The following is a 24,716-nucleotide window of genomic DNA, read 5'->3' as shown; positions in this document are numbered from 1 at the left end:
GAAACGGGAACACTGAAGTGTTTACTTACATCCAGGCACACAGCACATTAAACTATAAATATATTGCAGAAAATACTTTCAGAGAAGAACACGAGAATCAACATGAACCTAATCACCAGCGATATTGTTAGAATAAATCAGCTCTCTAAAAACAAACAACTTATTACGGCACTGAAAGAGGATCTATAACCTTCTTAAGACTAAAAATAAATATAATGTACGATTAATAATATTCAAATTTCCGTAAATATTTGGTAACAACACGGCATACACAAATCAAAACAAACGCATGCTCTCACTCCAGCTGCCGCCATTATGGACAGTTTCGATATGTCAGTTAAGGTCAACGAGCACAGAAGAACATAGAGATGGCAATGCCTACCGCAATGCATTGGCTCGCTGAAGGCGAGTTTTGCGCGCATCGCCATGTTGGCATTACCAGCCGTGCTAGTTAATTCCTATCCGAGTCGGTCATGTTAAAAGATTTCTGTAACATTATTTCATTGGTTAACGTATCTAACGCAGTAGAAAAGTACCTTAGTCGTAATGATAAGCACGGGACAGCCCAGAACACTGTTTTAATCGCAGTACCGGTAGTTTAAAAGTCGGAAATGCGAGCTCAAATAGCCTGTTATTATATCAGATTATATTTAGCTCAAACGAATTAATTCCTATCCGAGTCAGTCATTTTAAAAGATTTCTCTAACATTATTTCATTGGTTAACGTTTCTAACACAGTAGAAAAGTACCTTAGTCGTAATGATAAGCACGGGATAGCCCAGAACACTGTTTTAATCGCAGTACTGGTAGTTTAAAGGTCGGAAATACGAGCTCAAATAGCCTGTTATTATATCAGATTATATTTAGCTCAAACGAATTGCCGATTTGCAAGGTGCGGCTCAGAATAATGGAAAATTTTCATAAAGACCTGTTTTAGAGAAAGAATAAGACAGGTTATGGACCATGAATATTTATATAGATACCATATACAGTACAAATCCACTCAAAATTTCATATACAATAAAAATATACACAGTCTTTAGGCTTATAAATAAAATAATACACGGTCAATAATAAAGATATCCTGGAAGACCAGTAAATATGAGGTAAATAGGCCTAATTATTATAGAATTGTTGAGCCAAGTAAATCATATAAAAAAATAGAGAAATGTTTTTACATTAGTACACTTGATGAAATTGATTAATTCTTCTCAAGGAATATTTTGTAATGTATACATACATACACTACATACATTATCATTATAGACTTATGCCTTTCAGCACAGCCCATTCCCTCAGCCTTACGACACACAATGAAGTACGATCAAAATCACGTTCAGTAAAGTGAGCTGAACATATGGTGCTGAAAGGTGCGGGGTACCAATTTTCCCATCGTATAACTCTTATCGATTTCTTCCGTCGTTCATTATCTTTAGGAAAACTGTAAATGATAAAGGGGCTTCTTAACCTATACTGCATGTGCAAGTGGAAAACAATTCGGCACTGAATATTCGCAAAAACATATTGCTTACCTGTGAGAAGTTATCCCTGGTATTTTCTTTGAAGCTCTGTTTGCACATCCATACGCTACACAAGTCGGCACTTTAAAATCATAACACAACTTCCTTTATTTACTTCACACGTGGCGTACTGTTCACTTACTTACACTAACTAGTCTCCAATGTTTTGGCACAAACAACATGGCGGCCGCTTGTGTCCACTGACTTCAACTTAGAGGACACATTGCCATCTCTATGTTATTCTGTGCTCGGTGGTTAAGGACAGATATTGTAGTTTTGTCTTGTGTCATGGCAAGGTGTCGTCACGAGTATCATGACCTCGTTTGCAATCTCTTTGCAATATATCGCTTCATTTATTTTCCAAGCATACCAATGTTGCTCTTTCATAAATGATTGTACTTATAGAAAATATATTTCAATGAATACTACTTTATGAATGTTATTGTATTAAGAGAGGATTTAATAATATTTGAGGCATTCTGAATTATAAAAATAACTCCTCGGGAAAAAGTTTACATATTATCTCTTCCTTGTATTTTTAGGGACATGTTGGTTAACATGTATTTGTATACTACAGGTTTGTTGTTTATTTATATGTTAAGAAATAGTTGTATTTGTAAATATGTCTCAAAGCACGGTAGCATAGTTTTAGATTTTGTTTCATTTATTAATTCACAGTTATGCCTTCGGACAGAGTAAGTTTCACAACCTGACAATTCATCTTAATAGATTGTTTTTCTTAGTTGTAATTTCGTAAAATGTATGATATTTGTTTTTCTAGGGTACTGTCAAGAAGACAACTAGCATTAAAAGAGAATCCAGCAGAGAAAATAAACCCTCTACAACACGGAAAGATGATAAAGACAAATCAAGAAGTTCTAGGCCGAAGGCAGAACCAGTCAAAGGTAGAGACGATTCTTTATCTCGGAGTAAGGAGAGGAAATCCAAGGATGATAAGCAAAAAAATGTTTCAAATCTTTCGAAAGAAAAGTTACCCTCAAAGCAACGAATTGATACCGAAAAGATGAGAGCAATTAATAAAGATATTGCTAACGATAAAGGAAAAGTAAGAGAATTATTGGCTAAGAATCGTTCAAGTACAGAATTGCGCACTGTTTCTAAACCCAAAGTCGCATCGAGTCAGTCTAGAACAAGAACATCTAAGGCACCAGAAGGAGCACCTCTTCGGAGCCAGTTGTCATATCGTTCTGGCACAACGAGATGTAAGTTTGGGTGTCTTAACTCTATTATAATAATTTTTATTATGGGTCAAGTTGGTGGAGGAAAAATGGTACAAGGACAGCACAAGCTGGAGGAGGCTCATATACCACACCCGGGAAACTGGAGATGGTTTAGGATGATGATGATGATGATGATTATTCATAATTATCATCAGTTTTAGAATTCCAGTTTCTTAGGTACTGTTGATGAGCCTCTTCCACTGTTGTCTTATCGAGATACATTCATAATGTCCTCTAGTGTCTTGTACTTCCTTTTAAAACAATAATTTCCACCACCTTCCCTGATCTGCGAGGTCCATCTTTATTATGTCAATCCAGTGGGTTTTCCCACCATCCATTTTCCTGCACATGCCTCTCCAAGTGAACATAAAGGTAAAATTCCAGCCCTAGTGACCAGATATTTTTAATGTTATAAGTGGAAATTAATGAAATCTTACTTGGAATGCATCTCAAAGGAGAGATGTGTTCATTGCAATGTCCAGGAACCCACCATCCCGCTCCAAGAACTACATTTACTTTTATAACCTAATGAAGAGTATTACATGCCATTTTCATTTCTGAAGTAGCTACTTGCATTCCTATTGGCCAACGTAAAGTGGCATGTAATCTCATTCTCGTCAATAATGTTAATCATAATCTGTTACCAACCCCATCACTAGAAAAGTGTTTGTCCCTATATCACAGGTCTTGTCCAGATCCTATCCTAACGCCCGCTTGGCAAGAACCACTCCAGACCAATGGTTTTGTCCAGGTCCTATCCTAACCATTCGCACGGCAAAAACCAGTCCAGACCAATCTTGTTTCCACACGAAACTAGAGGCGTGGGGCCACTTTGCGCCTTCTAAGATTGGAGGCTTACGCTCCCAGACCCCCTTTTATTGTCCCTACATCACTGGTCTTGTCCAGGTCCTGTCCTAACGTGAGCACAGCAAGAACCACTCCAGACCAATGGTCTTGTCCAGGTCCTGTCCTAATGTCTGCACGGCAAGAACAAACAATAATCACCACCAGCAGCTATCGAAGCACCACTCACTCATTAGTTCCTAAGTACAGAGATTGGCAGCACTGAGCACCACTTAATAACATCCTTCCCGAGAAGGCCGTGAGCGTGCAAACAAACGACAGTCGTTCTGCAGGTGTGAAAGTCTTGTCACTAGGGCTGGACATCTAATAACATAAACTGATCTAACGATGTCTGCAGTCTTAGTGACGGTGCAAGATTGATACTATAGTTTAAAATCAGAATCAAGTACTGATTGAACATCACCAGCTTTGATTTTGTCGGTAGGCCTACCTTGGGATCTCAGATGAGTGTTCTCACATGTTGGTAAAAGTGAGAGCTCTTCTGCACTCTTTGCTACCATACTCTAGTTGGGGGTCTTACCAGAGACTTATATGTCCTCTCTTTTACATCCTTACTTCATCATCATCATCATCAGCAGCAGCATTTCCCAACTCAAGTTTCCCGGGTGTGGTGTACAAGCGCTCGCCATCTCCTGTCTTCATACATCTTCTGTTCCTGTACATCCTCACATTTGTGTCCTCTCTCCTCCACATCTGATCTTACAATCTCTATGCAGCGTTTTCTTGGTCTTCCCTGACGTCTTCTTCCTATGAGATTAAGGTCAAAATATTTTCTGGCAGGTCTTTACCTGTTCATTCTCATTATATGCCCATACCACTGAAGTCTGCATTTCTTTATGACACTGGTAATAGGAACGTTGATACCAGCTACTTTCCTATTCACTTAATTTCTGATCTTGTCCTTTCTGGTAGTTTGGTTTATGGTTCTAATGAATCTCATTTCAGTTGCTTGGATTCTGCTGAAGTCTTTGTTTAGTAGGGTACATGTCTCTAAACTGTTCGTAAGTGTGGTACATGATTGTTTTCACTTTGTGTGGTATTTTGCAGTCCCAGAGAAGATTTCTGACTTGACTGTAGAAGTTTGATGCTTTCTGTGTCCTGCTGAGTATTTCCTGCCTAACAGTGTTGTCTTTCGAGATTGTGGTTCCAAGGTACTTGAAGTGGAAAGCTGATTCGATTTTCACTCCTTCCAGAAATATATTTGAGCTTGTTCTTTCCCTGTTGATGGTCATTTCCACTGTCTTTGTTTGGCTCATATTCAGTCCAAATTTTTTGAGTGTATTTTTACATTCTGTCTCTCCCCATAAAAGCACATCATCAGCAAATACCAGTACATCCTCCCATTTGTGTCCTCTCTCCTCCACATCTGATCTTACAATCTCTATCCAGCGTTTTCTTGGTAGATTTTATGACCTTGACCATTACTATTACGAACAGGAGTGGTGATAGGGCACTTCCTTGCTGGACCTCTCTCTTTGTTTCAAGCCATTTGGTCGTCCGTTGTCTATCTGGACACAAGCTGTAGCACTTCTGGTATAGCATCTTGACTTTGTCAGTTAAGTACTTTGGCACCTTGAGGTCCTCCAGACATTCCCATATCTTGTTTCGAGGAACACTATCATATGCTTTTTCAATGTCCACAAATGCAATCACAAGATTTCTTTCGTATTCCCAGTACTTTTCTGTCAGCATTTTTACTGCAAAGATAAGGTCCACAGTACTTTGACCTTTCATGAACTCGTGTTGTTCTTCCTTAAGCAAAGGTTCCGCTATCTTCCTAAGTCTCATTTCCATGATCTTTTCCAGCAGCTTCAGTGAGTGTGACAAAACAGCGCAGTGCCTCTGTAATTTCCACATTTCCGTCAGTTGCCCTTTTTGAACAGTGGGATGATGACTCCTTTACTTCAATCTTCTGGGATTTTGTTTCTTTCCCAAATGACTGATAACACTCCATATAGCCAGTTCAAGCCTGGTATTCCAGCTGCCTTTATCATGTCTGAGCTGAGATCACCAAAGTCTGGGGGACTCTTTAGTGCTGTTTCTACCTAAAGCCCTGTTAATGGGTATTTATTGTTTTTGGCTTTATCTGTGGTGGTATTGTCCCCATCTCCATTTAACAGCATGTTGAAGTACTTCTTCCCTTCCTCTGTTCATATTAAGCCACCATCATCTGTTTCCAGTGCAAGGATGTTTATATATTCATTTCTTTTACTGTATACTACTTTGTGTAGTAGTTTCCTACTTCCTGGACAGTCCCAGCACTTTTCCTTTTCTTTCTGGATCAGTCTTTTTACAGCTACTTTCTTTTTCTGGTATTCTTGTGCTAGATATTCAATTTCTAATTCATTTCGTCTATCATCTGTTTTCTGTTTTTCGAGGTCTAATTTTCTTTTCAGTATATTTCTGTTTTTTTACTGCTGTCTTCACTTGGTCATTCCACCAAGGTGTTTCCTTCTCCTTTGGTGTGGCACTTGTTTTTCCACAGATTTCCGTGTCTTCTTTTACAAGGGTTTCTTTGAATAAGAACCATTCTTCTTCTACTCCCTCTTTCTCAGTTTTGGATAATTTGGCTGTTATCCTCCCTTCATAGTTTCATTTCTTCTCCATGTCCTCCAATAGCCCTGTCTTGATCTTTGGTATTTTCTTTTGTTTAATTTTGGGCACATGAACATCTTCTAGGTCAGCGATTAATAGCCGATGGTCGCTATCTAGGCACTCGCTGGGTATGACTTGAAACTTACTGACCCGCTTTTCTATCAGTGATGATGAAGTCGATTATAGTTTTCAGCTTTCCATCCCAGCTGTATCTCATTTTATGGCTCTCTGTCTTCTGATACCATGTGTTCTGAATGGTTAAGTTGTTTCGCACACAGAAATCAATCAGCTTCTCTCCTCCAGAGTTTCTGTTACCATAGCCATGGGGGCCAATGATGTTTTCACAGCCTAATCTTTCTTTACTAATTTGGACATTCAGATCACCCATAATGATGATGTTCTCCTATGTTATTTGTTCCTCAAGTTCGATAAGGGATTGCTCTTTCTCCTCTGTGGTACATCATGTCTGTGGTGCATGTACTTGCAAAAGAGTATGATGTGTATTACCACTCACTCACATATTTGACATATGTCTACTGTATATCTTTATGAAGCAGGAAGCCAACTCCATTTTTGGATTCATTGTTCTCACTCCAGTACAGCACATATCCATTTCTCAAGGACTTCTTCCCATATCCTTTCCATTTTTTCTCACTCAACCCCAATATCTTGACCTTATACCTCTCCATAAGATCCACAAGTTCTTCATACTTGTTGGTGAGAGTAAGGATATTGAGTGTACCAATTTTCTATCGCTCATCCTTGGGATGGTTTCGTGTCTTTCAGTATCTCCGATCAGCATCAGGCTTTTGGCCATCATAAATTCGGACGGTACGAGAAGAACTGTCATGTCAAGTATTTAATTTATTCTTCCATCCGAGGCTTGTTTTAGGTTTGTTAGCAGTATATTCATATTCAACTGTTGACTTGTTAGCTCCCTTAGCCTTTGAAGATCCCTCTTCTCCACAAGGCAGTGGTGTCCTCTTCTAATTATCCCCAGGGAGGATGGGTTGCCTCATCCGCCATCTCTGCCATTCCGAGGGTTTCCTTCTCTGCCAAATTGTCCGTTAAGGTCCTTGCCCGTAACCATGGGTTCCACGTTATACCCCGTGGTGCTGGGTCCCTGTCTGAACTTAGCCATCCTTTCACATCGGCCTCCTGATGTGGAGGCTGCCCACCACCACAGCATGAATGCGCCTGACAAGAATTACTCAAGTGGAGAATAGGGAAGGTGACACTTACTACAACCCCTAAATACCCTCATAACCATGTGCAAAGATCTGTACCCTTTATTTACAATCCCATTTATGTGATTACCCCAATGAAGATCTTCCCTTTTATTAACACCTAGGTACCTACAATGATCCCCAAAAGGAACTTTCACTCCATCAACACAATAAGTAAAACTGAGAGGACTTTTCCTATTTGTGAAACTGGCACAACCTAACTTTTAACCCCGTTTATCATCATACCATTGCCAGTTGCCCATCTCACAACATTATTGAGGTCGACTTTTAACCCCATTTATCATCACACCATTGCCTACTGTCCATCTCACAAAATTATTGAAGTCGTTTTGCAGTTTCTCACAATCTTGTAACTTATTAATTACTCTACACAGAATAACATCATCCACAAAAAGCCTTATCTCTGATTCCACTTCTTTACTCACATCATGTATCTAAGAAAACATGAAGGTTCGATAATACTGCCTTGAGGAATTCCCCTCGTAATTATTACAGGGTCAGATAAAGCTTCACCTACTCTAATTCTCTGAGTTCTATTTTCTGGAAATATAGCCACCCATTAAGTCACTCTTTTGTCTAGTCCATTTGCACTCATTTTTGCCAGTAGTCTGCCATGATCCACCCTATCAAATGACTCAGATAGCCAATCGCGATACAGTCCATTTGACCTCCTTAATCCAAGATATCTGCTATATCTTGCTGGAATCCTACAAGTTGAGCTTCAATGGAATAAACTTTCCTAAAACCGAACTAACTTCTATCGAACTGGTTATTAATTTTGCAAACATGTCTAATATAATCAGAAAGAATGCCTTCCCAAAGCTTTACATGCCATGCATGTCAAACTGACTGGCCTGTAATTTTCAGCTTAACGTGTATCACCCTTTCCTTAATATACAGGGACTACTGTAGCAGCTCTCCATTCATTTGGTATAGCTCCTTCATGCAAACAATAATCAAATAATTACTTCAAATATCGTACTATATCCCAACCCATTGTCTTTAGTATCATCATCATCATGAATCCCTTCTAGTGAGCCGGGTAGGATGTTTAAGAACAATGTGCCTCCATTTATTACGGTCCTCTCTCTAGGGCATCCCATGTTTCTCCTCTCTTTTCTAGGTCTTCTCTTATCTGATCTGAGCACCTTTTTCTAGGATGTCCAGTTGGTCTTTGTCCAGGAACGATCTTTTCAAAATACTTCCTTGGTGTTCGAGTCACCCGCATTCGCTTAACATGTCCTAGCCACTTCAGCATTGCAACACTCAGCCTTTCTTCCATGGTCAGGCTGATCTGCAGGTCTCTTCGTATCTGATCATTCCTAATTCTGTCCTTCCTTATTTTCTGTACAGCTGATCTAAGGAACTTAATTTCAACAGCTTGCAGTTGACTTACTTCTCATTTATGTATGATGCAACTCTCCAGACTATACATCATGGTGGGCAGGAGCTAATTGTTATACATGGTCTGTTCATCCCTCTGAGGAACTCCCTTGTCCCATACTATGTTCTGTACTTGATGGAAGAAGTTGGATCCTTTTTGTACCCTGTTGAACACATTGTTTTTGGCACTTTCATCATTTGATATAAGCTGCCTCTGTGGATCCGTGGTAGAGTGTCGGCCTCCGGGTCCCAAGATAGCGGGTTCAAACCCGGCAGAGGTAGTCGGATTTTTGAAGGGCGGAAAAAAGTCCATTCGACACTCATGTCGTACGATGTCAGCATGTAAAAGATCTCTGGTGATACATTTGGTATTTACCCGACAAAATGAATTAAATCTCAGCCATAGACGCCCAGGAGGGATCCGGTTTAATCTGTCTGCCATCTAGCGGACCTAGAGTAAAACGGAACGTCGAAATTGACGAGCAGACAGCCAGATGGCATCAAATCGAAATGTCTGCAAACGGTAGCTGAGGTCATACGATTATTATTATTATTATTATTATTATTATTATTATTATTATTATTATTATTATTATTATTATTATTATTATTATTATTATTATTTGATATTGTACTCCCCAGATATTTGACATTCAATCTTCTCTCCATCGAGGGTGAGGATACAAGGTGTATTTGTCCTGCTAACTTAGTCATCATCATCATCATTTCCCTTTATCCAGCTGTAGCCGGGTAGGGGCAAATATGGTTCCTCTCCACTTTCATCGGTCTTTCCACCACTCCTCCTCCAACACTGTGTCCCAGTCCAGGTTTCTTTCTATAATGCTGCGTTGGATGGTATCCTTCCATCTCAATCGTGGTCGTCCACGACCTCTCCTTCCTTGGATTTGCATTTCCATCACATTTTTTGGCATTCTTTCGTCGCTCATTCGCTTTATGTGCCCAAACCATCTTAGTCGGCTCTTCTCTATTCTATCATTCATTTTTCCCACTCCAATTTCTTCCCGGATTTTCTCATTCCTTATTTTGTCTCTTCTACTCTTCTGTATCATACTCCTCAAGAATTTCATTTCGGCTGCCTGTATTCGACTCTCATCCTTCTTTGTCATTGTCCAAGTTTCTGCTCCGTAAGTTGTTATGGGTACGTAATACATCTTGTACATAGTATCCTTTGCTTCCATTGGCACATCTTTGTCCCTTAACATGTTTCTTACACTATGATAGAAACAACTTCTAGCTTGAATCCTTTTACTAATCTCAGCATCCAGTCGAGCATTCTCCATTAATTCACTCCCCAGGTATTTAAACGTTTCCACTACTTCCAGGGGCTTGTCTGCAAGTCTAATCTGACCTTTCCCTTCTTTCTCCCCTCTAGTCATAACAAGAGTTTTTCTCTTTTCTACACTTATTTTCAATCCACATTCTTCGATCTTCCCATTCACCACATTCAACTGTTCTTGAACCTTCCTGTCGTCTTCTCCCCAAATCACAATATCATCTGCAAATAACATCATGTTCATTTCTCTTCCTCCATATGCTGCTTTTGCTGTTCTCATGATGTCATCCATTACTATTGTAAACAGGATTGGTGACAGAACACTTCCCTGTCTCAGCCCACTAGTTATTTTGAACCATCGTGTCCTGCCAACTTGTGTTTGCACGCAACTACAACATTCCTTATACAGTGCCATGATCATTTTTATTAATCCCTGTCCAATTCCTTTTTGCACCAGACTGTCCCAAACTTTCATCCTAGGGACACTGTCATATGCCTTTTCAATATCAATGAATGTCATCACCATATCATTCCCGTACTCCCAGTGCTTTTCCATTAGTTGTCTCATAATGAAAATGGGCTCTATTGTTGACCTTCCACTTCTGAAACCAAACTGATTTTCCTGTATCTGATTCTCAACTCTCAACCTTATTCTACTTTCCAGTATCCTTTCCATTATCTTAGCTAACTTAGTATATCCCGCAAAATCTTATCTTTTCCATTTTTTTCTAGTTTTCAACTTTTGTATCTTTTTGTAAATGTCGTTATCATAGGTAAATTTTAATAGTTCGTTAGTGTTAGTCACCTCCTCCATCTGGATATTATCCTTGTAACCAACATTCTTAACATACTGCTGATGGAAGATCCTTGCATACACACTCCCCTTGTTCATTAATTATTCCTGGAATGTCCTTCTTAGAACCTGTTTCTGCCTTAAAGTATCTATACATACCCTTCCATTTTTCACTAAAATTTGTGTGACTGCCAATTATGTTTGCCATCATGTTATCCTTAGCTGACTTCTTTGCTAGATTCAATTTCCTAGTAGATTCCTTCAATTTCTCCTTACTTCCACAGCCATTTCTAACTATTTCTTCTAATCTGCACTTCTTAGTTTCTTTACTTCTCTGTTATAATATAGTGGGTCTTTACCATTCCTTACCACCTTTAAAGGTAAAAACTTGTTTTCACATTCCTCAACAATTGCTTTAAAACCATCCCAGACTATGTTTACATTTTTATTTACCATTTTCTACCGGTCATAGTTACTTATTAAAACCTCCCTCATGCCTGTTTTATTAGCCATATGGTACTGCCTAAGTCCTACTTTTAAGACCTTCCTTTCTATCGCATTTATTTTTAACTATGACAAAAACAGCTTCGTGATCACTAATACCATCTACTACTTTGGCTTCTCTATAGAGCTCGTCTAGTTTTATCAGCACCAAATCCAGAATATTCTTCCCTCTGGTTGGTTCCATCAGTTTCTGAGTCAGCTGTCTTTTCCATGTTAACTTATTTGCCATTTATTGGTCATACTTCCTGTCGTTTGCATTACCTTTCCAATTGACTTTCGGTAAATTGAGATCACCCGCTACAATCACGTTCCTTTCCATATCGTTCCCACATAGGTCATTATCTTATCAAATAATTCCGAATCAGTCAACACTACCCTTTCTCGGTCTGTACACTCCAAAGACATCAAGTTGCCTATTATGTTTAGAGATAAGCCTTACACCTAGAATTTCATGTTTTTCAACTTTAACATTTTAGTAGCTTGCAAATTCTTCTTTCACCAGAATGAATACCAATCCTACCAATCCTATCCTATCTCTACGATACACACTCCAGTTACATGTTATAAATCTCATTTTTGGTCCGTATTGAAAATTTATTCAAAAACAATAAAGGCGATCTTTAATCCACCTATTCAGTACATTAATTTCAATTTATAGTGGTTACATAAACATACTATCAGTTAAATGGGACATGTTTTGCCCTCAATGCAAGGCATCTTCAGCCTAAAAACAATCTTCAAGAGTACACCTTATATTAATATCGAAGCTAAAAGTTTAGCAAGTTACTAAAATGAAACAGTTGAGACTGTTGATGGAAACACTGTCACTGATTAAACCATAAAAATATTTTGTCAGAGACTAAAACTTATTCTGTTACAAAATTTCTAATTAAAATGGTTTAATTAGAAATTTACAAATTTTCTAAATTTCTAAATTTAAAAAATTTCTTATTAAAACTATTCCTGCATAACACTATCTTGGTTCCTTTTCCTCCACACACTTTCTTCGCATCTCTAACAATGGAATCTGCCATGACCAGAGCCTCAGCCCTACCCACCTCATTTGATCCCCTCCCCTCCTGGCCAACCCTATCTTTCCTGACGGCTGCAGAAGCTACGCTTCTTTCTCCTCCATTTTCTCCCTCCCATAATCTTGTTCCAGCTGTCTTTTCCTATCCTCTACTCTACATTTCACTTTCGTACCTTTTCCTTTCCTCTTACTTCCACACTTCTCAGTAAAAGTTCCCTGTTCCTCATCTTCCGTCTGTTGTTCTACCTGCAGTGACTCGTACCAATTTCTCACAGACACCTGTCCTGAATTCTGATCCTGAATAGAGCCCTTAGCCTGCAATCTCCCTCCCCTTTTGTGGCTAGTGTATTGAGAAATTATACTGCCAAGGTATGAAGAGTTTTCCACACTTTCCAGTGGATGGCTTCCTAGCATAATGTTCATTGGTCGCATAATGTTCATTGGTCGCCCCTCTCTGTTTATTGCCATCTCTACGTACTGTTTTTGCTTCACTTATCTTGAGATTGAATTCCTGGAACTTCACCTTCCATTCGTTGAGTCTCAACTGTACTTGTTCCTCAATTTCTCCCCAGAGCATAACATCATCAGCAAAAGCCAATTACATTTAGTTCAGCAGAGGTTTACTTGATGTTCTTCATTATGTCATCTATGATGGTGATAAAGAATAATGGGCATAGTGCACTGCCTTGATGGACTCCGCTTCTGGTCTGGAACCAGGTTGAATATCCGTCACCAAACCACACATAGCTGGTGCAGTGCTTGTACAGCATCTGAAGTTTCTTCACTGGTCCCTCTGGCACATTCTTCTTTCTCAGGCATTCCCATACCTTCACTTTTGCAATGCTGTCATATGCCTTCTCACTATCCACGAAGACCATGAACAGATCTTAGCCTTTTTTCCCAATATTTTTCCATTAACATACGGACACTGAAGATTAGGTCTGGTGTGGACCTGTTTGGCCTGAAAGCCTGAAGCCTCTTCAAACTGTGGCTCTAAGATAACTCACAATCTGCTCTCTAAGATCTTCTCAAGAATCTTAAGCCCATGAGAAAGGAGCGTTATTCCCCAGTAGTTGGGGAGCATTTTTGGCTGTTCCTTTCTTAAACAAGGGAGATAATGACACCCTTGCTCCAATCAGCAGGTATCTTGTCATCCTTTCAAACTGTATTGAGGACCTTGTGTAGCCACTGTAAACCCTGGACTCCTGCTGCTTTAACCATGTCCGTGTTGACTTCATAAATTCCTGGGGATTTCCTTTGCAGAAACTTGTTAAGGGCTAGTTCTATTTCTGCCCATGTAATGGGAGGTTTCTTTGTGTGGGTTTCAACAGTTGGTTCTGTTGTTCTCTGATCTACTTCTGTCCTGTTCAATAGGTTGTCAGAATGATTATTATTATGCTCCGTAAACTTCTCTCACTGGGCGAGTTAGCCATGCAATTAGGCGCGCAGCTGTGAGCTTGCATCAGGGAGATAATAGGTTCGAGCCCCACTGTCGGCAGCCCTGAAGATGGTTTTCCATGGTTTCCCATTTTCACAACAGGCAACAACAGGGGCTGTAGCTTAATTAAGGCCATGGCCGCTTCCTTCTCACTCCTAGACCTTTCATATCTCATCGTTGCCATAAGACCTATCTGTATCGGTGCGACGTTAAACCAATTGTAGAAATAAATAAAAATAAACTCATCTTTTATCAGTGTTGAAGTGCACTATAATGCCAAGATTTTCTCTGGAAATTAGTTCTTTGAAGTATTAGCAAGTCAGTCACAGAAAGCCAGGATATAATCCTGCATCTTGAATACAAGAGGCAAGTATCCATCAACTGTTGTACAAATTAAATAACCTTGTTATTATACACTTACTAGAAACAGATTTGGTGAACATCTAAACATCTAAGGCACCAGAAGGAGCACCTCTTCGGATACAGTTGTCATACTGTTCTGGCACAATGAGATGTAAGTTTGGGTGTCTTAAACATCTAAGGCACCAGAAGGAAGGTAATGCAAATGACAGAAAGCATGACCAACAAATGGTAAATAAGTTAATCTGGCAAGGAGAGCTGAATCAGACAGTGATGGAACCAACTAGAGGGAAAAATATTCTAAACATGGAGGTTATAAAGCCAGATTAGCTCTATAGAGAAGCTGAAGTGATAGATGGTATAAGTGATCATGAAGCTGTTTTAGTCATAGTTAAAAATAAATGTAATGGAGGGGAAGGTAGTTAAAGTAGGGCTATTAAGCAATACAATAAGGTTGGTAGGAGAAGCATGAGGGAGTTTTTGAAAAGTAAGTATGATCAGTGGAAAATGTTTACAACCTAAGGAATGGGTTTAAAGCAATTGTTGTGGAGTGAGTAAACAGATGTATTTTAAAGGTGTAAGGAATGAGAAATAAAGAGATTAAGGAGGAGGTGCAGGTTAGAAAGAAGTAGAGCCAGGAGGGGTTGTAAAAGTAAGGAGAGATTGAAGGAACTGACTAGAAAATTGAATTTAGCAAAAAAGTTGGCAAGGACAACATGATGGCAAGTATAATATTGGATGTCATATCATTTTGGAGAAATGTGGAAGAATATAAATAGGTACTTCAAGGCAGGAACAGGTTGCAGGAAGAGCATTCTGGGGATTATGGCTGAACAGTCCCGAAGGGCCATAGCTTACCAAGCAACCACTGCTTAGTCCATAGGTCTGCAGATTACGAGGTGTTGTATGATCAGCATGACAACTCTTCTCATCCGCTAACCTTGGCTTTCTAGACGAGAGTACCTAAAGATACTTGGATATAAGGATAACGTCCAGGTACAAGAGGTGACTATTACTGACAAAGTACTGAAAGTTACATTTGATAATGAAGACATTTAGAAAAAGGTACAAAACTTGAAAGCTACAAAAGCAGTTTGAATTGATAAGGTTTCTGGGGATATAGTAAAGGCAGTGGGTTGGAATATAGTGTCATAATTGTAATATTTATTTGGTTACTGTTTGCATGAAGGAACTATACCAAATGAATGTACAGTTGCTAAGGAAAGGGTATTAAACATAATGGGTATAATTACAGGCCTATCAGCTTGACATGTGTTGCAAATAAGCTCTGGGAAAGCATTCTTTCTGATTATATTAGATATGTTTGCAAAATTACTAACTGGTTTGAGAGAGGGCATTTCAGGTTTTGGGAAGGTTATTCCAGTGAGGCTTAGCTTGTAGGATTCCAGTATGATATAGCAGTTAATTTAGACTGAGGGGGGTCAGATGGACTGTATCGCTGATGATAGGGTAGATCATGGGAGGCAATTGATAAAAATGAGGGCTATTGGACTGGACGAAATACCCACAGTTCTAGCCCTTCAGGCAAGCAACTCAAAGTTGAAATCATCCTAGGGATTTAGCTGTGAATGTTAGGTAAATAAAATATAATAAAGTATGAGAATATATTCTTTATTTCTTCAGACTAAAAATTACAATCCTTTCCTTAATCATCATTATCTGGTCGATTATATTAGCAGTTTGCCTTTTTCCACTACTACAGGTGCTTTGTTTCACTTAAGCACCACTGCGAGCACTAATGTAAGTCAATGCAGAGTTTCACTCAAGCCCTTATAACTACATTCGGTGTGGATGTAAAAAAAAAAAAAAAACACCTGAGGGTATTGAGCCAAGCAACACATTACGGAAATAATTAAATAAGTTAATTTGGCTAGGATTTGAATCAAAATGAATACAAGTAATGAAGCTCTTTTACCGGAACTGTATTTAGGCCGGAAGTGGTTTTTGAAATTTATTTTTCTAGTTTGATAGAGCTATCCATTTGAAACCTTTCCGGGCCCTTAAGCCCTTCAAGTTTTGATACAATTGGGGAAATTGCTTAATTTACATTTTTCGTACTATGGGGACCCTTGCTAAGAAATGATTTTAGCATTGAAAGTGGCTGAATGGGTGGATACATTTCTAGACAGTAGCATCATCTGATCCTGTAACTATTAAGAGGGAGGTTTTAGTATCAGGTGGCACACATGTGTCAACCTCACCTGCTCGCGGTGCACTCTGGTGACTGAGTGACTCCCAGATGGAGGTTTAAGGCACTCTATTGCTCCTGAGGTGGGAAACTACCTCTAAACGCGGATGAACCAATAATGGTCAGCGGCATAGAAGAAGATCTCAACGGCAGACCAACTGCTGGGAAGGCGGATGAAGGCTGCACGACTGCAAGTGATGGGAGCAGGATTGTGTTATCTGCAAGCTCCTAGCAACAAGCCGGCACGTGTAACCTTCGCTTTGCTCGAGGATGGGCTGTAGTTCAATTCATATGCCGCATTCGTGACTAAGCAGGACTATTTAGGATCCACTCTGCTTACCCTGAATGGGGAGGCTAAACATAGTCAGCCTATTTCTACCAGTCTGGATAGGCACATCCAGAGGGCACACCACTTGCGGTCGAACCAAAATAAGAATTAATTTTGCTACTTGGAACATACATTCTCTGATGGACAGTGATACAGATAATCGACCACAAAGACGAACAGCAGTTGTTGGTCGTGAACTCATTGAAACAAGGCTTGCAAATGAAAGACAACTGAACGAACGTGGTGGAAGTTATATCTTCTTTAGGAAAGGGAATAAGCCCCATATCCATGGAGTTGGTTTTCATTGCTGATCATCTTAATGAGCTTCCATTGAAAGGCTCATGACCCTTCGCCTTAAGCTCTCTAATAACCAGCGAGTTACAATAACCTCCGACGACGATCAGAATGAAGAATGGGGTAAGGATCTTGTGATGACCTTCGTGGACTTTGAGAAAGCTTACGACCGTGTGTGTAGAAACAAGATATGGGAAGCCTCACAGAGAAAAGGTGTCAAGGAACAGATCATAGAAAGAGTGAAGGAGATGTACAATAGGAGTGTCAGTTGTGTGAATATAGGAGCAAAAATGTGGATTAAAACAAGGAAGTGCTCTGTCACCTTTGCTCTTCATAGTAACAGTGGATGAGATGACAAAAGTGGCAAGGAAAATTGGAGAAGGAAAAATGAAAGTGATGACCTGTTAGTCTGGGAAGAAAAGGAAGAGGATATCCAGGAACAGTTAGATGCTTGGGTAGAGGAGGTGGAACAATATGGAATGAAATTTAATGCCCAAAAGAGCGAGATAGTGATCACAACTAGAAAGAAGGAGAGACCTACGAGAGGGATAATGCTTGGAGGGGAACAGCTTAGGAAGGTAGAGTTTCAAGTACTTAGGAAGTATCGTAGAGGAAAGTGGAAGAAATGATAAGGAAATAATCGAGCATGGAAGACAAGCAGGAGCATTTCTGAAAAGTGTCAGATGCCTGGTTTGGGTAATGGGACAGAGAGCAGTGAATAGAATACAGGCAAGTGAAATTAAATTTCTGAGAAGCAGGATAGGAGTGACAAGATGGGATAAGATGAGAAATGAGAAGGTTCGAGATATAGTGAAAGAAGAGCCACTACAGAATAGGATAGAGGCATCTAGACTTAGATGGTATGGACACATGAAGAGAATGACGTGTACAGAGAAGAGGAGAGGACTAGGGAGAAGTGGTGGGAAGACAAGAGGAGATGGAGAGGCAGACCCGGCCAACAGCTGGAAACTGCTGATGATGATGATTCCCAACTCAATGTGCTTCTAAAAAATGTACCACAGTCAGATAAAATGATCCTTCTAGGAGACTTTAGTGCCCGAGTTGGCAGGGATTCAGCATTATGGTCTGGTGTAATTGGTAAAGAAGGTGTCGGTAAAAGCAGCTCTGATGGAACTCTTCCCCTAACCAAATGTTCTGAACATAACCTTGTAATCACTAACACACTCTTCCGACCAAAGAACAAATTTAAGACTTCATGGCAACACCCCAGATCAAAACACTGGCATCTAATCGATTACATGATTGTGTGTGCCCGAGACAAATGTGACGAAGGCTTTGATAAGTGCTGATGACTGGTGGACTGACCACCGACTGATACAGTCTGTTATGACTGCAAGTTAATCAGAAACACAGGAAGCAGGGAAAGCATATCAGATGTAGGGTGAACACCAAACGTCTCAAAGATAATACTGTTAAATCAAAATCACACCAACTCCTTGATGAAAAGCTGCCTGAGAATTATCCAGAGAATGCCGAAGACCATTGGCAAACGTTCAAGTCAGCAGTTCTCTGCCTGTGAAAAATCGGCTGGTTTTGCCAGAAAGAAACATGCAGGTTGGTTTGATGAGAATGACCTAGAAACTCAGTCTCTCATAGAAACGAAAAGGAAATCATTCAATGTCTTGAAAAATAATCATAAATCTACCTCCAAAAGGCAAATGTATCAAAATGCAAAAGCTGAAGTCCAGAGGAAAACTCGGGTTATGAAAAACCAATGGTGGATATCTAAATCCCGTGAAATGCAGCATCTGGCTGACACAAACAACACCCATGCTTTCTTCAATGCAACTAAAACTGTATATGGTTCATCTCAGCATGGAATAAATCCCATAAAATCAACAACTTCTTAGAGACACAAACTCCATTAACTCCCACTGGAAAGAACATTTTGAAGAACTACCGAATAGGGACGCACAAACTGATGACAACATGGACATGATACTGTATAGGGCTTATGCCGTGTCAAGAAAATACGGTGAAATTCTTTAAGTTTCACAGAGAACTGTGCTCTGCTTCATCAGAAGAAAATCTTGACTCTCTATGAGAAAGGCTTCTTAAACAATGACTTTTTGAAATGTAGACGTTAAAATAGAAGTGGAAATGGTACGTTCATTCGTCACCAGATGGCTCCCCAGATGTGGCACAGCGCTAGCGTTCCAAGCATTCACTATGGAGATGGAGTCGGACGGATGCCTTCCTTTCTTGGATGTTCTATAAGAAAGAAACCGGACGGCTCCTTAGGACATTGATGGTTATGAATTTCATGTTTTTGGTCCGTATTGAACTGAGAATAATATATAAGTAATAATAATAATAATAACGTAAATGTTTCCACCTTTTCAATACTACAATATATTCACAAAATTACAAAATTATACGTTCAACAATGATATCTACAAGTTAACCAACATCTTTAAGAAACAAGGCGTTAAAATAGCCTTCAAAACCAACAATAAGAACATGAACGTTTTATACAATACTTCACACATCAACAAGACCAGCAGTTTTTTAAAATCAGGAGTTTATAGGATCAAATGTTCCACCTGTAAAAAAACCTACATCGGGCAAACCGGGAGAAACTTCATTATCAGATACCACAAGCACACTAACGCAATAAAATACAACAAGTTTTCAGCCATCGGCCAACACATGCAAGATTATAACCATAATTTCACCAATATTGAACAAGACATGGACATCCTCGTATTAGCAAACAAGGGCCCTTTACTGAACATAATGGAAAATTACTACATACACCTAGACCAATACTTTAATGCCAGTCACAATCTCAATGAAATCTCAGAGAAACCCAACATACTCTTCGATCTATTTATCACTTTCCTCAGAAACAATAATGCAGCCAACCTAAACTCAATCCTAAATTTAATCAAAGGTACTTTTCCAAGACAATTACACTTTCTCCCGCACCCTTCAGCCCCACCTTAAGCCCTCTTCCTAAGCCATATTTCATTTCAATACAAGAACTTACTGATTTCCATGATTATAATTTTTACAACACCCCATTTATACTTTATTCTTTGTTAAAAACCTCTTAGTATGTATATTCCTTGTATTATTAACTATTACCATAACATCTCATTTCACTTGTTATTCTTTAAAATAATATTGTCTTAGGATTTCGCCACAAATGATCTTTGCTCCAATACGGCTGATGATGACCCCTAGATGGTTCGAAACTAGTACCGTATAATTTTGTAATTTTGTGAATATATTGTAGTATTGAAAAGGTGGAAACATTTACGTTATTATTATTATTACTTATATATTATCCTTAGGACATACCGTCTATCGTAAACCTACCCACACAAATCGCTATGTTCATGCAGATTCTCACCACCACCCAGCACAAAAACAAGGCATTCTCACGACACTCGCCAAGAGGGCAAGACAAATATGTGAGCCATCAAATATCCAGGTGGAGATCGACACGCTCAAAGTCACGCTCAAGCATAATGGTTACAGCGATTTGCAAATTCATAGAGCCGTGCATCCCAGAGAAGCGACCAAAAGCTTACAGAAGGAAGAAGTGAAGGGAACTGCCTACTTGCCTTACATTCACAACACCACAGATCTCATTGCCAAAATCCTCTGCAAACACAATATAAAAACCGTGTTTGGCACCGCCACTAAAATTGCTCACAGTCTGAGTAAAACCAAGGACAAATTGTCCCCACTTTTACATCCTGGGATATACGAAATTCCCTGTACTTGCGGTAAGGTATACATCGCCAAACATGCCGGTCCATTGGTACCCACATCAAGGAACATGAAACGTAATATTCATCTCAACCACCAGACAAATCTGCAATAGCTGGGCACGCTCTATCGTCGGGTCATGATGCCATGTTCCAAGATGCTTGAGCTCTTACCCACACTAGACACTACAGGTCCAGGATTATACGGGAAGCTGTGGAAATACGTAGAAATCCTAACAATTTCTTCAGGGACACCGGCTATCAATTAAGTAATACCTGGTTGCCATCCATTAAGGATTTACATAGGTAGTTCCCTTCCCTGTCCCTTCACTATTGTTATTTCGTCTCGGTTTTTCCAAATTCATACGTTCCTCATCGCCAGATGTTTCATTCCAGACATGTGTCAATGTCATACACCTGTCAATGTCATATGTTACGTACACATGTTATGGGACCCTCTTTAGACTGATTTCTGATGGTTCGGTCAGCTTCCGCTTCGAACGCTAGCGCTGTGCCACGTCCGGGGAGCCATCTGGTGGCGAATGAACATACCATTTCCACTTCTATTTTAATGTCTACATTTCAGAAAGTCATTGTTTAAGAAGCCTTTCCCATGGACAGTCGAAAATTTCTTCTGATGACGCAGAGCACAGTTCTCTGCAAAACGTAAAGAATTTCACCTTATTTTCTTGACACGGCATAAGCTCAAAAGCCTATACAGTATCATGTCTATAAGTACGGGGCGTGAAAGCATCAGTGATGACAATATCTTTACCCAAATAACTCAGAGCTGTATACAAGTCTACCTTGACGAAGCTCCCAGTCTAATAGAAGTGAAAATTGCCATCCGTCAACTCAAGAATAATAAGGCACCAGGCATGGATGGTATTCCTGCTGAGCTCTTCAAGGAAGGAAACACATCACTAGTTCACCACATACACAAGCTCACTGACAAGATATGGCAAATTGGAACCAAACCTGGTGATCTAAAGGATGCCCTGATAGTAACCATATTTAAAAAGGGTGATAGGGCGCAATGTGGAAACTATCGGGGGATATTGTTGCTTTCTGCTGCTGGCAAAAGTCTCGCCAGAATACTGACCAACCGCCTGAAAGCACTGGCCGAAGCAATGTTGCCTGAAACTCAGTGTGGCTTTAGACTCAGTCAAGGCACAACTGATATCATCTTCTGTGCCAGGCAATTGCAGGAAAAATCTAGATAACAGGGTCAGTTTCTATATATGGCATTCATTGATATAGTTAAGGCCTTTGATTCAGTCATTCGAGAAACTCTTTGGAGGATCCTATCTATAATTGGATGCCTTCCAAAATTCATACAGATTCTTCGATTACTGCATGATGGTATGAATGGTGCAGTCCTTTACAGCAATGGACCTGGAGAACCATTTAACCCTCCTTTAAACGCGCGCTCTGTTGTAACACCAATACACGCGCGCGGACTGACAGTCCGCGATTGTTTGTAAGCTTCCATTCTTTTCATTTCAATTCTTTTTCCAAGAATTCCTGATTTATCTCATCTGTCAATCTGTCTTACATCATAATTACTTTATTTCGATTTTATTTATATTGATAAATTTATATATAGCCTACATTTACAAGAACATTTCAGTCCTTTAGGATAGATTAGAAGTTATCAACTGCAAATCACAGGACTTAGCAAAACTAATTTTAAATTAACAATAATTGGATATTAATTTACTTCTTGGAATAAAATTGTAATCGTTACATCCTATTAATTGATGTTTATCGCACGGAAGAAGTCACGACGTCGTGATGTTCTTGCCACGGAGTAAGTGCATTTCATTTCATCCACCTTATCAACGCCCGACTTCATGTCATTACAGAAGGTAATCATTGAGGGTTTTGATCCATCTTAATCGCCATCAATAGAATTGTTTTCATGGAAAGTAGATGGAACCAATACAACTTTGTCTTTTCTTGACTTGTATGACACAAGGGTATATATAGCGATTTGTGCATGTTACGATTTCTTGTAGCATTTCGTCAGTAAAGAACAATTGCAGAGCTTCAACTGGCGTCTCAGTATTTATGGCAACTCCTACTACTTCAGGCAAGTGTTTTATAAGATTACGTTCAGGTCTCCTGACCCTTCCATTACGGTTCATTACAGGCCGATGATTCCACTGGGTCCCGTCCTTTCTAACATACATTTCATGCTGCTCACTTTCAGTCACGTCCTCTTCACACGTGGACTGTTTGCTCTGAGAATTACGATCACTATTGTTTACGACGTCCCGATCACTATCATCACTTGCACCAACTTTTCGTCGTCCAACCACTGCTCGATTTGATCCGTAACTCTCGGAATAAATCGCACCAACTCCTTGGAAATAGGATGCAAAATAATTATTCATAGCTCATTTTGTAATATTGTGTTTATCCCACTGTAAATAATCACAAGTAGGAAATATATCAAAATGAGCCCACTACTACATGTGTAGTAGTAAAATTATATAATTTTATAATAAATAGTAACGGAAGAATGAATGACTTACAAAAAGAGTGAGTAAGATTAACAACTCACCAATACATGCCTGCGGACTCAGACTCCGCAAGTCTGCAGTTGACAATATAAACTTCTGTAATCGACAGCTCGGCGATTACTCAGACATTCTCACACCGTCACGGGCTTTGTATTGTTGCAGAAGGAAGCTACAAGAAAGTAGCCCGTTCTGCCTTGCATTTTCGGCCTATGATACCAAAGAATAATAAAGTGCGGACTCTCACTCCGCGGCGCGTGTAACGGAGGGTTAAGATTGCAATGGGTGTAAAACAGAACTGTGTGATTGCCCCCACACTGTTTTCCATATATATCGGTGTCATACTTCATTTGGTCAAAGGGGGTAGAAATTGTGTACAGGACAGATGGAGGACTATTCAATCTTAGCAGACTGCGAGCAAACACTAAGGTATCTACTACTTCTATTCTTGAACTTCAGTATGATGACGATAATGTTATATTGGCAAACTCTGAAGATGATCTTCAGCATACCCTGGATGCATCTAACAAGGCATATAGGAGCATTAGTCAAGACATAAACACCAGTAAAACGTAAATTTTATATCAACCTGCACCAACCTGTAACGCTGCTGCTCCTGCTATCATGGTTAAAGGAACTAGCTTAAAAAATATTGAACACTTTCACTATCTGGGCAGTCACCTTTCAACAAATGCAAACATTGACGCTGAAATTCAATATCGTCTCAAACATACCAGAGCAGCCTATGTTGTATGCGAATTAGGGTGTTTGACAACATCAGTAAGCTGTATATATAAAAAGCCGTTGTTGTTCCAACTCTACTCTATGGTTGTGAAACTTGAGTTACATACAGAAGGCACTTACTATGCCTGAAAAATACCATCATTGCTGCATCGGGAGAATCCTAGGAATAAAATGGCAATACAGATGCACTAACATAAGTGTTTTGAAGCAAGCTCTCATAATAAAACACCAGCTTTGATTGACTGGTTATGTAATTCGCATGCCTGAATCATATCTCCCAAAATTAATCATGTACTGTCAATTGAAGGACGGACAGAGAAAACAGGGAGGGCAACAAAAATGCTATAAAGACGTTCTGATGGCAAATCTAAAGAAATGTCAAATTGACCCTGATTAGGAGGTTGTGGCATCCACTCGTCCAGAATGGCGTCGTGCCATCCACCAAGGACATCTATCCTTTGAAACTACAACGGAGGAAAGTTTTGGCTGACAAACCCAGTGCTAAGAAAGAGCGTATGAATAGCAGAATTATCAACCCTCAAGGACCAGTAGATACCCAAGACACCATGTGCCAACATTGTGGAAGAGTCTGTGGTTCCAGAATTGGATTATA

The 24,716-nt window shown here is 39.6% G+C and overlaps 1 protein-coding gene across 1 annotated transcript in view; it reads left to right on the top strand.

The window, feature by feature from the left end:
- Nucleotides 1-2,129: 2,129 nt before the first annotated feature.
- Nucleotides 2,130-24,716, top strand: part of LOC136884171 (cytoplasmic dynein 2 intermediate chain 1) — a 278,007-nt gene continuing 255,420 nt past the window's right edge. The window contains exons 1-2 of the mRNA XM_067156209.2: nucleotides 2,130-2,215; nucleotides 2,302-2,743. Of these exons, the coding sequence (XP_067012310.2) occupies nucleotides 2,201-2,215; nucleotides 2,302-2,743 (457 nt within the window). The 5' untranslated portion in view covers nucleotides 2,130-2,200. The remainder of the gene's footprint in view (nucleotides 2,216-2,301; nucleotides 2,744-24,716) is intronic.

The sequence above is a fragment of the Anabrus simplex genome, chromosome 12, assembly GCF_040414725.1.
Source record: "Anabrus simplex isolate iqAnaSimp1 chromosome 12, ASM4041472v1, whole genome shotgun sequence".
Lineage (NCBI taxonomy): Eukaryota > Metazoa > Arthropoda > Insecta > Orthoptera > Tettigoniidae > Anabrus > Anabrus simplex.
This window is presented reverse-complemented; position numbering and strand designations above follow the sequence as displayed.